This window comes from Hyperoodon ampullatus (assembly GCF_949752795.1).
Source record: "Hyperoodon ampullatus genome assembly, chromosome: 15".
Classification (NCBI taxonomy): Eukaryota; Metazoa; Chordata; class Mammalia; order Artiodactyla; family Ziphiidae; genus Hyperoodon; species Hyperoodon ampullatus.
The window spans coordinates 69642985-69658897 of record NC_136928.1 but is presented as its reverse complement, the minus strand read 5'-3'; the positions used below and the strand labels follow the sequence as shown (position 1 = coordinate 69658897).

At 41.5% G+C, this 15913-nt stretch overlaps 2 protein-coding genes across 2 annotated transcripts; one reads left to right on the top strand and one right to left on the bottom strand.

Annotated features, from left to right (window-relative positions):
• Nucleotides 1-1072: 1072 nt before the first annotated feature.
• PTRHD1 (peptidyl-tRNA hydrolase domain containing 1) lies at nt 1073-3952 on the bottom strand (the record flags this gene model as incomplete). The annotated part of the gene is made up of 2 exons (XM_079721288.1): nt 3638-3952; nt 1073-1243 (listed from the first exon to the last, which is right to left on the bottom strand). Exons 1-2 carry the CDS (start codon nt 3887-3889, stop codon nt 1073-1075), a joined length of 423 nt encoding a protein of 140 aa, XP_079577414.1. The 5' UTR covers nt 3890-3952.
• A 457-nt stretch (nt 3953-4409) lies between these two features.
• CENPO (centromere protein O) lies at nt 4410-15903 on the top strand (the record flags this gene model as incomplete). The annotated part of the gene is made up of 6 exons (XM_079721287.1): nt 4410-4455; nt 6029-6198; nt 12813-12930; nt 13624-13883; nt 14841-15012; nt 15767-15903. 6 exons carry the CDS (start codon nt 4410-4412, stop codon nt 15901-15903), a joined length of 903 nt encoding a protein of 300 aa, XP_079577413.1.
• Nucleotides 15904-15913: the final 10 nt, after the last annotated feature.

Here is a 15913-nt window from a genome sequence, read left to right as displayed (position 1 = left end):
AACTTCGCTTCACAGATGTCCAAACAATTTCAGTAGATGTCTCCAAATGTTTATAGAACTATTTTAAGCACTCAACAGTGTTATAATAGATGTTCAGAGAAGGGAGCTATCATTTTTGGCTGCGTAAGACTTTGTGACAGTGATAGCACTTGAGCCACAAAGTTTCAGTCCAGAGGCAGGAAAGGAAGGGGGAGAGTACTAACATTCGACTCCCAGGCCAGAGACTAGAGGGCAGCAACTGGAGTCTTCATTGATACGTCAAGTTTGGATAAGGGAATAGAAGATTCACCTAAAAAGGTAGGTAGGAAATATAAACGTGGAGGGCCTGAGGGCTAAGCTAAGGAATCATGACTTTATTCCTGGGCAAGTTGGAGCCTATAGTGAAAAGGGTGCTCAGTGATCCTATCAATACGTGAACCTGGTGGCAGAACGCTTGCTGCCTTGTAACCAGGATACGCTAGATGAGCAGACCAGTGGGACACTCGTGAGTGAAATGAGAGCCTGATTCAGGGTGGTGGCACTGGAAACTATAAGGAAGTAGATGTAGTACTTGACATATTTTATTAAATCAAATACATTTTAACATCTTTGAAATGAAATTACATGCCTCAGTTGGCAGCATTTCTTCTTTCTTAACAACATGTAAAATAATGGTGTATCTTAAAGTTGATGGTGTCCAAGATTCAATGATTACAATATCTGGATGTGAGTAAGAAATAGGGAACTCAAAGGAAAAGTTTTAAACCTGGGTAACTGGAAGAACTCTATTATTCCTAACAAAAAAGTAAGGGTATTTCCTTGATCCCTATATAGGAGTCTAACCAAATCTTCTATTTGATAATGACCCATAGATGATAATGCTACTCACCTACTTTCCCCATCTGAACTTATAATTAAAAATACTTATTAATGACAACTTTAATATGAACATGTTTTGACCCTCAAGAAACTGTCATAATTTAAAGGGAAGGGAATTGCCACTGAAAGGAGTACACAGTGCTTAGGGATGGACGGCGTGCAGTTTCTGGATCCAGCTGATATTCAAACATATCAAAGCAATTGATAACTTCAGTCATTTGAACAATCGGAACTTCTTCAAATACTGGTTCACTTCTTCCTTGGGGTAGGGACGGAGTGCAATGCAAGTGGGGATGTTCTCTGGCTGCTCCACCCACAGCTTGTGGTCAATGTTCTTCTGTTGCAGTGTCTCTGCCAGCAACTTTAAGGTGGTCTCATCTGGGGCCTACAAGGAGCAGAACGCAGACTGAAAAGCCCATTTGGTAAGTGACAAAAGGCAAAGGAAAAAAAAAAAGGATGGAGGGGGGCTCCTCTTAACTGAAACTGGAGGAACAGCTCCACCAAAGAAGGAACTGTAGAGCATGTCTCTAGAAACAACAGCTTCATTGCTCCATTTGCCATTCACTCTCTGAAGGGGTGGGAGTGGGGGTGGGATTGCATTGTCAGTAATTGTGCTCTACACATTTTCTAGTTCTGGTGCCTAAACAGCATCCCTAATCCCTCAGCCAGCTCTGACTTTAAGAGCTGACTACTGGAAGGATTTCTAAAATCACATCACCCCCACCTCCCTCCTACTTCCACCCTAGTCCACACAAACCTAGAAGGATTTTCTTTCCGCCAGGATAGTTCCCAGTTTTTAACTCAAGCGTGGGCAAACTATTTTCTAGTGTCCTTCTGAAATTGTCTCTCATCATCTTTATCACCCATGCTGAATCCCATTACAGCAAATAGTATAGCTATCACTCAGAAAATAAAGATACTTAGTGTGTTACGTTGCATAAGGTATATTTTTTTGCCTGTAGGCAGAAGCCACTAAGAAAACTAGAGGTTTGTCTTGATCAAATTAGAGGATGCCGGGATTGCCACTCTTAATCTAATGAGTCCCTTGGGCATGCGGAAGAAGAATGCATTGACTTCCCCTCCCTCCTTCTTCAGCACCAGGAGCAGCACAGTACAAGTTAGAGTGAGTCCAAACCCTTGCTCTACCACTTGCTGATTTGTGTGCTCTTTGATAAGTTATGTGACTTAGCTGAACCTTTGTGTCCCCGTTGTAAAATGGGATGATAATGCTTCCTAGTAGTAGTGAGGTTCAATGAAATCAGGCTCAGATCTGTGCCTGACACAAAGCACCCCGTAAATGGAGTTAATCTTGGCACTGTCTTATATTTTATTGGTCTTTATGGCTACAGCACCACCTTTATTTAATCAGTGGTGACTCCTACGTCCCTTTCTTGAGTCATAGCTAACAACAGAATCATGAGATGTCTTTTAAATTCAGAGGAGTCACTTAATCTCTGTGGGCTTCAGATGTCTCATCTGAGAAAAGGGGTAAATATTTTATCTGCCTGAAAGCAAGGGAGTGGGGGATGTCTGAACTACATGATTTCTTGAAGCCTTCCTATAAAATCCTTTAAAAAGAATCTAAAGGAAAAAGCTATATGTTTCTTTTCTGCCTACTTATATAGACTCTCAAGACATTTTCCTACAGGTTACAGTTTAATGTTTCATTACCCAACAGCAATTTTTCTCTTGAAAAATGATCTGCTTTTGCCAGCTGGCCAAGAAGGAATTACCCAACCCCTCCACCCCAGGTTTATTTATTAAAATAAATAAATTTTATGAGAAGATTGCTTTAAAATGAAAGCAATATTTTTTTCATTATAAAATGTGTGCTTAATGTAGGAAACTAAAAAAAAACAGAGAAACATTACAAAATAACCAAAATTCCACTACCCACTCACTACTTAATATTTGGATATATTTTCTTAGTTCTTACTTTCAAAATCTGGATCACTTTGTATGTAGAATATATAGTTCAATTAGAATCGCATCATGAGCACTCTTCCATGCCAGGTAAATATGCTCCCAAAACATGATTTATGCTAGTTTCGTAATAATCCATTATAAGGGCATAAGTTTAGACAATTCATCGTACTGGAAATTTAGTGATTTCCACTTTTTTTACTATTATAAAATGCTCCTATTCTTGTACAACGCTCTTTGGGTGCATCTTGCTATTTTCTTAGGATACATTTCTAGAGGCAGAATTGACAGAAGGTAAGGGTAAGACCTGTTTGGCTATCTGTAAAAAGAACCTTACCTCTGATGCTAGGTTCAAATTATACTAGGGTTCACATTTATTTTCAAATAATTTGGCGTCAGAACCAGGTAAATGCTCCAGTTTGACTTCACTTGCAATAAGGAACCCCGCGTCCTTACCCTTCTGGATCGGTTTTGCGAAGAGGGTTAAGGACAGTACTTTTCTGCGCAGCCATTAAAAGGCCGGCGCAGTGCACAGGTAGAAAGGCAGGTGTCGCTCCACCAGCCTCCGCCCTCACAGGCATCTGTTTAAGAGGGACGCAGGTAAGACCGAAGGGGTGCGGGAAGCATTTATAACGGGCCCGATGTCCACTCTTCACACCGTCAGGCCCCGCCCAGTCAAGGTAAGGCTCCTTGGGCAATAGCTCAAGCCCCAGAAACCTTACCAAAACTTGTAAGTCAAACACCCCTCCCCACTAATGCCACACCCACTCCATGAAGTTAGGCCCTCCGACTCAAGACCACACCCTCTTCCGGTCTCGATATCCTCAGGGCCCCTCCCCCTCCGCCCGGGCCTCACCTCGAGGACCACTTTGCGCATGCGCCCTAGCTCCCGGAGGTAAGCGGCCGTGTGTGGGTGGTCCCGGTGAATGTGCAAGGCCGCGGTGGCTGCGTGACAGGCCTGTGCTACCAGTGCGCCCGCTGGCCAGGAAAACGGCGCCTCTGATAGATCCTTTCGTAACACCAGGTACTGTACCAGTATCTGCGGCTCTGCGCCAGCGACCGCCATCCTCCCGCACAACTGAAAGGCCAGGCCTATCCCCCGATGCATGCCGGGATCAGGGAGGGGCCTTGAGCGCTGCCATGTTTTTGTACGGCGGGAGTGCAAAGCACGCTGGGACCGGTTGGCTTGGATTTGAAGGTAAGCGGGAACTCTCGGCCCTGGCCTGAGTGAGCCAGAGGAGAGGAGATAAGGGAAAGTAAGACCCAGTGGCGGAAGGGACCGTGACAGGGTGGAAAGCTGAACGGCATTCTTACAGCCCCTTCCGTGTGCAAGGAAGCCCGGAGGAACCGGAGGCGCCGCGCTTTAGGAGCGCGCAGGGGCGGGGAGTAGACGTGGACACCGCCGGCTCGGACCCGGGGAGCGGACCGGGCGGGTCAGGGAAGGGGTCCTAGCGACGACACTTGGGGTGTCCGGGGCGCACGGGTGCGTACCTGCGTTGCGTGTGCCTGCCCTCTAGGTTTGTCTGAATGTGAATCGATTCTTGCCATTTTATTTTGTCTCCAAGGACAGCCCTATTACTGGGGCTTGGACAGCTTTCTAGCAAGGCTCTTGGAAATCTGAGGAGGAGATGGAGCTGGCGAATACTCTAAGTCAAGACGGCGAGTCCAGAGGAGGTATTCAAAGGGTCGCCTTTCCCCCCTTACTACTGCTGCCCAAACAACGCGCAGGTTGAAAGTCCTTTCCTCCTCTAACCGAGTGTGCTGTTTGGGAGCAGGATGGTGAAAGGAACTAACATTGAAGACTTAAAGGGACAGGCAGCTAAGATCATTGGAGCAAGAAAAATTACTTCACATATTCTAGGCTCTTATCCCTTTTTAGACCAATAGGTTGCATTCCAAGTATGCTAAGCGTTCATATTCAGAGCTACAGTTCTAGCCAATGAGCTTTCTTTACTCTTCCCAGGATTTCGGGGGAGCCATTTATGCATTACTCCCGTGGAAGAGGCAGTGACTGGTATTGGTCAGACCTGGGTTGGAGTCCTGGCTCTGCCATTATAAATACTGTGGCCTTGGGCAAGTTATTTTACTTTTCTCTGCCTCAGTTTTTTCATCTGGAAAATGGAGATGAATAATAGCATTGTGGTGGTGGCTGTGGAAATTAGATAAGTAATTCTTTTAATGCTTTTCAAGTGAAGCATTTAGCACATGCCTAATGCGTAGGAAATATTAAATAAATGCTTTACTTTGCATGCTTTGCAAGTAAAGGATCTAGCACAAGTGTCTCTTTTTTAATAAATTTATTTAGTTAGTTTTGGCTGTGTTGGGTTTTCGTTGCTGCACGCGGGCTTTCTCTAGTTACGGTGCGCGGGCTTCTCATTGCAGTGGCTTCTCGTTGTGGAGCACGGGCTCTAGGCGCGTGGGCTGCAGTAGTTGTGGCACACGGGCTCAGTAGTTGTGGCGCATGGGCTTAGTTGCTCCGCGGCATGTGGGATCTTACCGGACCAGGGCTTGAACCCGTGTCGCCTGCATTGGCAGGCGGATTCTTAACCACTGTGCCACCAGGGAAGCCCCACAAGTGTCTTAATATGTAGGAAATGTTCACAAATGCTTCACTGCTAGAGTTGATTAGCATTATGAAACTGTGAGCTTTACTATATTGGTCTTTAGTCAGTCTCTTAGGATCTGAGATTGCCTCTGAATTTCTATCTGTTGGTGAGCTTGTTTTCCTGTCTGATACCCAGTAATATTGGTGGGTAATATTCAGTGTGTGCCTTTATAGTCCTATGCTCCTAATACTTTTCAGAGCTTCAGAGTACTTATTCAAGCCTCTGTGGACGTCTAAATCCAGTTATGCATTAGCACTTTGGGAAAACATGCGTAAAACCCAAAAAAACAATTCTGCATTAAAAAAAACAATTTCTGAGAGAGTCTGAATTTGGTGACCCTGTTTTCCTCTGGGTCACTATTATCATAGATGACTGAGATTAGCCATTTTCAGATGATGCCCTTTTTGAACAGTGTCTTGGTCAGGGACTGCTTGTAGGTCAGTGTTCGGCCTAAGAGGTTGATGATCATTGACTTCTATTGTGAGCTCCTCTTGTTTTATAAATTGTTGGCAACGTCTCCAGTTTAGCTGACCACAGAGTTCTGGAAAAAGGGTCACCCTCTGTTCTTCCCTGAAGTGCTTCCTGTTCCTGGGGTTAGAAATCCTTAGCTTCTTGTGAAATTCCCTTTTTACTTCCCTCAGGTGTTTTAGCTCACTTGGAAAGACTAGAGACTCAAGTGAGCAGATCCCATAAAAAACTGGAAGAGCCACAGAGCGCACAGGCAGTGGAAAGTGCTCTTGGAACCAGGATTCATGAACTGAGACGTCTGCGAGATAAGCTGAGGGCTGAAGTGAAACAACATCAAGCTAGAGTGAGTAAAGGGTGATGGACGTTGGCAGGCTTTCCTAGAGTGTAAAAAACAAACATGATCTGGGAATTAGCAAATTTGTGTAATATGTTTTACCTGTGGTCTTACTGGATGGATTTCAGTCCTTGATCCCTCAAGTGATCAAACCTGTAGAGTCGGCTAATGTCAATACCAGCTAACAGTTGGCAGGCATTACTGATGGGCCAGGCGAATTCTTCATAATAGTCTCTTAAACCTGCCCTCATAGACATGAGCCTGTTATCTTAATCTCAGCCAGGCTTGAGTCATTGGTACTTTTGTCATTAGCACCATCTTTCTGTAACCCAACCTGAAACCTCACAGTAAACTTTGACTTTTCCCTCTTTTCAGCTTTCTCTCTAGCCCAGGTTCAGTTAGTAAAACCTGTCAAATTCTTCTTTAGATTGTCTTTGTGCCCCTCCCCCACCCCTTGCTGTAGAGCACGTGTTATCCACATGGGTCCTAAATATTTACCAGGTGATTTAGATGGCGGTATTATTGCAGCAATCTACTAGTTCGTTTTCTTCTGGTATTTATACTTCTCTGATAAATTCCGCACAGCCAAGAAAATCTTCATAAAACACTACATTCTTCATTAAATTACAAGTTTCCTTGCTCAAAGTGTCAGTAATTAATTATTCATTGCTCCTGGGTTAAGGTCAGCCTTCTTTTTCTTATCTTCCCTCCCTCTCTTCCTTTTCCCCCTTTCCTCCATTTCTTCTCTTCCTCCCTCTCCCCTTCCTTTTCTATTAAAGTAAAAAAAATATATATATATATATATGTATACACATACACACATATGTGTATATATGTTGTGCACAAATCTGAAGATCCTTTTACAGAACGAACACACCCTGGTAAGTACCACACAGATCAAAGTGTAGACTACTACCAGCACCCCAGAAGTCTCCCTCTTAAATCCTCCGAGTCATTTCCCTCAAGGTAACTGCTATTCTGGTTTCTGTTACTGTACATTGGTTTTACTTGTTACGGAGCTTTACATAAATTTAAAAAGTATAAACTCTGTTATGTCGGGCTGCTTTTGCTGAATGTTCTCTCTGTGAGGTTCATCCGTATTGGTGCATGCTGTGGTCATTCTTTTATATTGCTATATAATTATTCCGTTTAAGAAATATCCCACAATTTATTTACTTATTGTACTTATTGGTGACATTTGGGTTATTTGGGTTGTTTCACTTTGGGGCTATTAAGAATAATGCTGCTGTGAACATTCTTGTTCCTGTCTTTTGATGTAAAAATATATACTTTGCTATTGAATTGCTGGGTCACAGGGTATGCAGATTATCTTTAGTAAATACTGTCGAACAGTATTTGAAAGTTATTGTACCAATTTTACATCCCCAGCAACAGTGTGTAAGGTTTCCATTGTTCTGCGTCTTTACCAATACTTTGTGTTGCCAGTTTTAGAAATTTGTCATTCTAGAATGTGAGAGTAAATCATTGTGGATTAATTCGCATTCGCCTAATAACTGATGATTTTAAGTACCTGTTTGGACACTTGAAAATCTTCTCTTGTGAACTTCTTAAGACTTTTGCAGAATTTTTATTGGGTTGTATATCTCTTATTAAATTGTAGAATTCTTTACACATTTTGGATGTGAGTTCTTTGTTGTGTATCTGTATTCCAGATCATCTTTTAAAGACCGGCTTGCCTTTTCACCCTCTAATGATGCGATGAGAAGAAAGTCTTCGTTTTAATGAAGTTTGATTGAGGAATCTGACTTTTTGCTTGCCGTTCTTGTTTCCTTTTAATCTTTGCCTAACTTTAAGAACATGAAGATATTTTGTGTTATTTTCTAACAGCTTTATTTTACTTTTTATTTTCAGAATTACAGTCCCTCTGAAATTGATTTTTGTGTATGGTGTGAAATAGAGGTCATACTTCTTTTGTTTTTTTCCATATGGATATCCAGTTCATCCAGTACTACTTCTTGAAGACCACTCTTTTCCCACTGTATTGCAGTGGGTCTTTGGGTCCACTGTGGGCCCGTTACTGGGTTCTGTTCTGTGCCATTGGTCTGTTTGTCTTTGTGCTAGTACCAGAGGTTTATTACTGAAAGTTTTGATACCTATAGTTTAGGTCTTCTTCACGATCATCTTGGCTATTGTTGGCCCCTCGAATTTCACATAAATTTGGGAATTGGCTGTCAGTTTCCAAAAAGAAACCTCCTGTACTTTGATTGGAATTGCACTGAATCTATATATCGATTTGGAGAGGATTGAAATCTTTATAGTATTGTGTCTTCCAGTCAGTGTACATGGCGTATCTTCTAGCTTCTTGGGATGAACACTTATTGTTTTTAAAGTCTTTTTTTCTCCTGTATGTGTTTAAGGTTATAAATTTCCCTCTAAGCATAGAATCTTAGTCCATATGGGCCACAATAACGAAAGTGCCATAAACTGGATGACTTATAAGCAACAAATATTTATTTTTTACAGTTTTAGATTCTGGGAAGTCCAGGATCGTGGCACCAGCAAATTCAGTGTCTGAGGACTTAACTACCTCTTTGATTGTGGTCTCACTGTAACCTCACATGACAGAAGAGGCATGCTAGCTCTTTGGCATCTCTTTTATAAGGGCACTAATCCCATTCATGAGGGCTCCCCCATCATGACCTAATCACCTCCCAAAGGCCCCACCTCCAAATACCATCACATTGGGCTTTAGGTTAGGTTTCTGAAGTTTGAGGGACACAAACATTCAGTTCATAGCACATGGCTTTAGCTATATCCCTCAAGTTTTGGTATATCATGTTTTCATTATCATTTCAATTCAAAATTTTTTTTTTTTTTTTTTAAAGGATGAGACTTAACTTTATCTGTAACACTTTATTTTTTTTTTATTTTTTTAAAGAAGATGTTGGGGGTAGGAGTTTATTAATTTATTTATTTATGGCTGTGTTGGGTCTTCGTTTCTGTGCGAGGGCTTTCTCTAGCTGTGGCAAGCGGGGGCCACTCTTCATCGCAGTGCGCGGGCCTTTCACTATCGCGGCCTCTCGTTGCGGAGCACAGGCTCCAGACGCGCAGGCTCAGTAGTTGTGGCTCACGGGCCTAGTTGCTCCGCGGCATGTGGGATCCTCCCAGCCCAGGGCTCGAACCCGTGTCCCCTGCATTAGCAGGCAGATTCTCAACCACTGCGCCACCAGGGAAGCCCCTCAAAATATTTTTTTTTTTTTTTTTTGCGGTACGCGGGCCTCTCACTGTTGTGGCCTCTCCTGTTGCAGAGCACAGGCTCCGGACGCACAGGCTCAGCGGCCATGGCTCACGGGCCCAGCCGCTCCGCGGCATGTGGGATCTTCCTGGACCGGGGCACGAACCCATGTCCCCTGCATCAGCAGGCGGACTCCCAACCACTGCACCACCAGGGAAGCCCCCCTCAAAATATTTTTGATTTCCATTGTAATATCTTCTTTTTCCCATAGGTTTGTTTTAGAAATATATTGCTTAGTTTCCAAAAATTGGGGGATTTGTTAGTAATTTTTTTAGTTACTGATTTATAGCTTAATTCCATTGTGATCAAAGAACATGACCCAGCATGTGGTCAGTTTTAATAAATGTTCCATGTGCATTAAATGTGGGTTTTGCATTTTTGGGTACTGTATTCTCTCTATCAGATAGACCAGATATGTTCATCATGATGTTCAGATATTTTATATCCTCACTAATTTACTTGTCAACTTGTTTTATCAGTTACTGGGATAAATGTGTTGAAATCTCCTGCTGTAATTGTGGATTTGTACATTTTTTTCCCTTTCATTCCATTTTGCTGTATAGTTAAGTACAAACAAATTTAGGATTGTTATATCTTCCTGGTTGACTTAACTTTTATCATTATGAAATGTTCCCTTTTCTTTTAGTTAAACTTCTTAAAGTCAACTTTGTCAAATATTAGTATCACTACAACAGCTCTTGTTCTTGTAAGTATCAATAGCATATAGTTAGACATTTTTAATCCAGCCTGGCAGTCTTTGTCTTTTAATTAAAGTATTTAGTCCATGAACTTTTAATATGATTACTAACATATCTGGATCTCAGTCTACCATGTTATTATTTATTATCTTATTTGTCCTTTGTTTCTCTTTTGTCCTTTCTTTCCACCTTTTGGATTGATCTTTTTTTATTATTCCACTTCTCTAATTATACATGCTTTTAGCATTCTTTTCGTGGTTATCCTCCACAAAACATGCTTTTTTTTTCTTACTAGAATATACTTTAGATTAGTACTTGTACCACTTTCTGGATAATTACAGAACCTTCTAACATCCTTTCTTTCCCACACATGCAGCCTTTCATGTTATTATTATCATATGTTAATTCTACATATACTTAAAACTGTATGAAACACTTTTGTTTGTATAGTCACTATGCCTTTAGAGTTATATATATATATATTTACCTTTTTCAGTGCTCATTACTTGCTGCATTTTCAGATTTTCATCTGGGATTATTTTCCTTCAGTGTAAGTAGTTCCTTTTGATACTACTTTCAGTGTAAATTTGCTGGAAATAAATTCTCTATTTTTGTTTGTCTGAAAATGCCATATTTCACTATATTTTTCATGTTTAAAGGAGTTTGTTTGTTTGTTTGTTAGTTTTTGCGGTACGCGGGCCTCTCACTGTTGTGGCCTCTCCTGTTGTGGAGCACAGGCTCCGGACACGCAGGCTCAGCGGCCATGGCTCACAGGCCCAGCCGCTCCACGGCATGTGGGATCTTCCCAGACCCAATTATAGATTGAATTCAATCTATTGAATTCAATTATAGATTGAAATTTATTTTCTTTTATACTTTAAATACGTTTTTCCATTGTCTTCTAGTTCCATAGTTTTTGTCAGATGTTAGTCTTACTGTTTGCATGTAGTGTGTCTTTTGCCCTTTGGCTGCTTTATGGTTCTGTCTTTGGGTTTTAGCAGTTTTGTATCATAATGTGGCTAGGATTGGTTTTCTTTCTTCATCCAGCTTGGTGTTTGTAGCACTCCTTAAATTAATTACTTGCTGTTTTTCATTTATTTGGAAAATTTGGCCAGCGTCTTTCAAATAATGCATCTGCCTCATTCTTTCCTTTATTTCTGGGGCTCCCAAGTGTGGAGTTTTTGTTTTGTTTTACTGTGACCTATGTCTTATATCTTTAATCTAGATTAAAAAATGTACCTATTTTCTACTTTTTCTGTGTGTCCAGTCAGCTTTTAAACCTGTTGAATTCCTGATTTTGGTTATTGTATTTTTTTGGATTTAGGATTTTCATCTGACTCTTTTTAATAGATTCCAGCCCTTTGGTGTGAGTTCTCCATCTTTTAATCTATTTTAATGACTATGCCTAATAACTCAAATAGCTGAATCCCTTTGGATCTGCTTCTGTTGTCTTCTTTTTTCTCCTGGTTTTCAGAGGTCTGTTCCTCTTCCCTGATATGCTTCATAATTTTTTTTTTCAGTGATGGGTATTGTATGAAAAAATATAGGGATTCTGAACTATGTTCTCTTCCTCCAGAAAGAATTTCATTTTTTTTTCTGACAGGCAGATAGCATATGGGCATATCACCTTAATCCAGTTGAAGTAGTCTGTTTCTGGTTTGCCCTTACTCCTAGGGTGTAGTCCTTTGGTGGGGGGCGGGGGGACCTCACTTGAAAGCTTGGGTGTGTTGGGAACAGATCTGTCAAGATCCCTCTTCTTTGGCAGGCCCTGATCTCCAGAATCTCTGCTTAGCTTTTTAACTTTCGGGAGCTTCTTTCTGTTTTGGTTTCTAAGTACCCAGTCACACATAGGCAGTTTAGGATTTGGCAAATGCCTGGAGGGCAAATTGTATGCAGAATGTTGGGTTCCCTTTTCTATAGTTTGACCCACAGGAAGGCTGCTCTGGTAACCTTGATCTCCAGTTTTTGTTTCCCTGGCATGGTGTGACTGCTACAAAATTTAGCCTGCAGCTTTCTATTTGGCCTGTATGCCTTGTGATAAAAATCAGCAAATGCTCTGAGGGGGAAAACCTCAGGAAATCCCAGCTAACTTCAGAGCATTTATCTTTAGTCTTCAATCTGGCTATTTTGGTGATTCTCCAGTGCCTTCGGGCCATTTTCTGTTTGTTTACTTGCATGATTGCTTATTCCTCTTTGGTATTTGATCCAGCTTGTGTAGTTGTCTCAGAGGGAGAGTTAGTCCAATACCTCCTACTGGGCCATATCTCGCAGCGTGTGGCTTAGAGTCAGTATTTCTCATCCTGGCACTTGAAAACCTGCACAGTCTGACCCAAACCAACTTTCCCAGCCTTGCCTCTCGCAGCTGTTTTTGCTTACCCTAGACTTTCCTGACATCCTTTTCTTTTTCCTCTCACAGTACTCTCCATGTCAACCAAATTCATTGTTGTCCAGGCCAGCACAATTTCTACTTCTGATTCCTAGCACTGTAACCCACAAGATTCTTCCTCTGCTGTGAATTCATAGCACCAGGTGGCTGGCCACTGTAGCATTTCTTGATCGATTATATAATAAAAAAATATTCTGCATTTAAATTTTTTCCAGGTAGGTGAGGGCATGGGACTTCTATTATGCCTGTTTGTACACAGTTTGATCTGCTACATATCTCGCAGGTTGAAGCATCTACTACCAACGTAGAACCCGACCAAACATTAGAGATTACTGAGCAAGAAATTTTGAAGAGAAAACTGGAAAACATGAAAGCCATTCTGCAGGCATATCGTTTTACAGGTATAGTTTTTTTCTGACCTGTTTCAATCTGGGTCTCTTGTCTCTAGTGAGTTAATTTGCAAGATTTATTATAAGTCCTGGACTTACTTCACGAACATTGACTTTTGCCCCCTTCAATATACACACACAGAGCTGGCCTGCTCTTCATAGGCAACTTTACCTACAAGATTGGCCTCTTTGTGCAGCAGAAGGTTGATTGGTGGCTGGCTTAGACTGTTCATTTTTAGCAATTTGACATGTGCTAGATGGTGTGCTAGAACTTTCTTTACTGCTGGCTTGCTTTATGCCACCAGTCAAATAGTTTGAACCCCTCAAGTCTCTGTTTCACCATTAAAATGAGGATTTATTTACCTATTATCTGTATCATAAGAGGATTGTGGGAAGACATGGGGACTACCATAAATTATTTGACACTCAGGAAAAAAGAAGCATAGGTAAACTGAAAAGTTCAAAATCTCTTCCTCAGTAATTTAATATTTAGGATGCTTTTTCTTTCCCCCCATTCTTCTGTGGTTTTATCAACTCAAAGTGAGCCAGAGTCAGTGAGAAGAAAGAGTCTGTTGTCATTCATTCAACGAGCATTTGAGCCCATGATGTATGTAACTAGGCAGTGCTGAGGGGACTGGGATGCACAGATGAATAGGATACTGCCTTTGCCTGACATCTCTTAAGGTATCGTCTTATTTGTCTCAGGGATCAGTGGGAAACTGACCAGCCGAGGAGTCTGTGTCTGCATCAGCACTGCTTTTGAGGGGAATCTGCTGGATTCCTATTTTGTGGACCTTGTCATGCAGAAACCACTTCAGATACATCACCATTCGATTCCAGTCTTCATTCCCCTAGAGGAGATATCTGCAAAATACTTGCAGACTAATATTCAGCACTTCCTGTTCACTCTCTGCGAGTACCTGAATGCTTACTCTGGGAGGAAGTACCAGGCAGATCGACTTCAGGTATCTGCGATCTTATAAAGCATTTTGTGAGCCCAGATAAGCTTAAAAGGAAAAAAAGGGACATGTACTTTCAAATGTTTCATAACTCTGAGCCGGAAGTTTGACCACTGTCCTTCTAATGCTTGTTTCTTATTAATATACAAGCTATTTTTCACCTTCTCTTCTGTTGAAACTCTGGATGATGTTGAAGCATGGATACCAGTTAAGGGATTATTCACTCATGAATGGCGATTCTCAAGCTTTTGTACTTGACCCTTCCTTCGCCTCACAAAGTGGTAGGGTACAGTTGCTATACTTTTAATTCAACAGGAACTTATAGAGTACCTACTATGTGCCGGGTGTCTTGCTGAACCTTGGGTATAGGTGCAAAGCAGAGTAATGGTTTCTTGAAATACCACAGAGGAATACTCTCCATCTTTGCCTAAGCTCTGGCTTACCTTCTATTTAGGGTTGCAGTTGAGCTTAGGGTTGAGGGAAAAAGGAACAAAAAAAGGTAGACAGGAAATGAATGCAAATAGGGAATAAGTGACTCTTAAAATAAGTGACTCTTATACCTCTTTATGCATTTGGAATGACTCTGAAGCTCCTGGTTGTCAGATAAACTTAAATTGATATGTAGTCTGGTTGTCAGATAAACTTAAATTGGTACGTGAATGTAGACATGAAGCATCTCAGCCATATATATGTCAATGCAGTTCTTGGCAGAAATAGTATCTCCCCTGTATCCCCAGCCCTTGGCCATTTACTTAGACTCTAGGCTGCTTCCAGTTCTTAATTATCTTATCAATCTCTATCATTTGTCCTTTTTTCAGGCCTTTCTCTGTCCTTCATTTATTTCTCTGAGAATTAATAGGCCCTGTTTTTGGTAGACATGTTTGAAGCGTCATAACCACTCACTGCCTTTGGAGTTGTAATTGTCATATACTTTGTGTCTCTTTTGATCCTCACCCCCATTAGAGTGACTTTGCAGCCTTTCTGGCTGGGCCCTTGCAGAGAAACTCACTGTGCAACTTGCTGTCATTTACTTACAAAGCGGAGCCGGAAGGCCAGTCCTTCCCATTTTGTGCTAGACTGCTGTATAAGGACCTCACGACAATTCTTCCAACTGACGTCACTGTTACTTATCAAGGTAAGAGGAAGGACACCTCCAGGAAGAAATTACAATATGCCTGGGTTCCTCAGGGTGATTGAAACAGGGTGAAATAGACTACATCAGCTGGGCCTCTTGAGACACTTTCTTCTGTTTATGTACTATGAACAGAAAAATACGAAGACAGATACCAAGAATATCTTCCTTGTTTCTACCAAATTTTCCTCTCCTCTCTGTAAGTAGTAAACATAATTATCCTAGCTTTCCTTTCTCCTTTGCTCCATCCAACTCCGCCAGAGTTCTTTCAGCTTATGATTTGTTTTCATTGGAGACGCCTCTTAGAGAGACAGCTAATGAGGCTGTCATAGGGTCACCGTGGTGGAGAGAGCCAAGACTCGTTTCACTGTGAAACCAAGTAGACATGACAAGTCAGCATATACTTAGCTCTCCAGAGACTCTTCTCTAAATGAGAATTTTTCAGGGATGGCTGAGACATTTGCTGTGACTTTGTTTTCATTAAATGTACCATAGTACATGGGCGATAATGAGAAAAAGGATAAAATGTTTTTAGGAGGCAGAAATTTTGAAGCTGCCACAGGTTTCACATCATAGGCTTTAGATTTCTCTGGGCAGAGTTTCTGGTCTCAAAATTTCATTGGACCAGTAAGGCGCAAGCCCCTCTCAGCTCCAGACCAAATTAAAAAAAAAGTTACATGGGTCCAGAATATTAGTGATCCAAGTTCTGATTCCTACAGTTGCACTAAATGAGATTGATAGGTTCTATCTTTTTTAGGGACGGATGCATTATCCACCACAGGGGAAGAACAGCGAGCAGCCCATGAAAATCTGTTTTTTACAAAGCCCCTGCATCAAGTGTTTACTTCATTTGCAAGAAAAGGAGACAAGTTGGATATGAGCCTGGTCTCCTAGAATATTATTT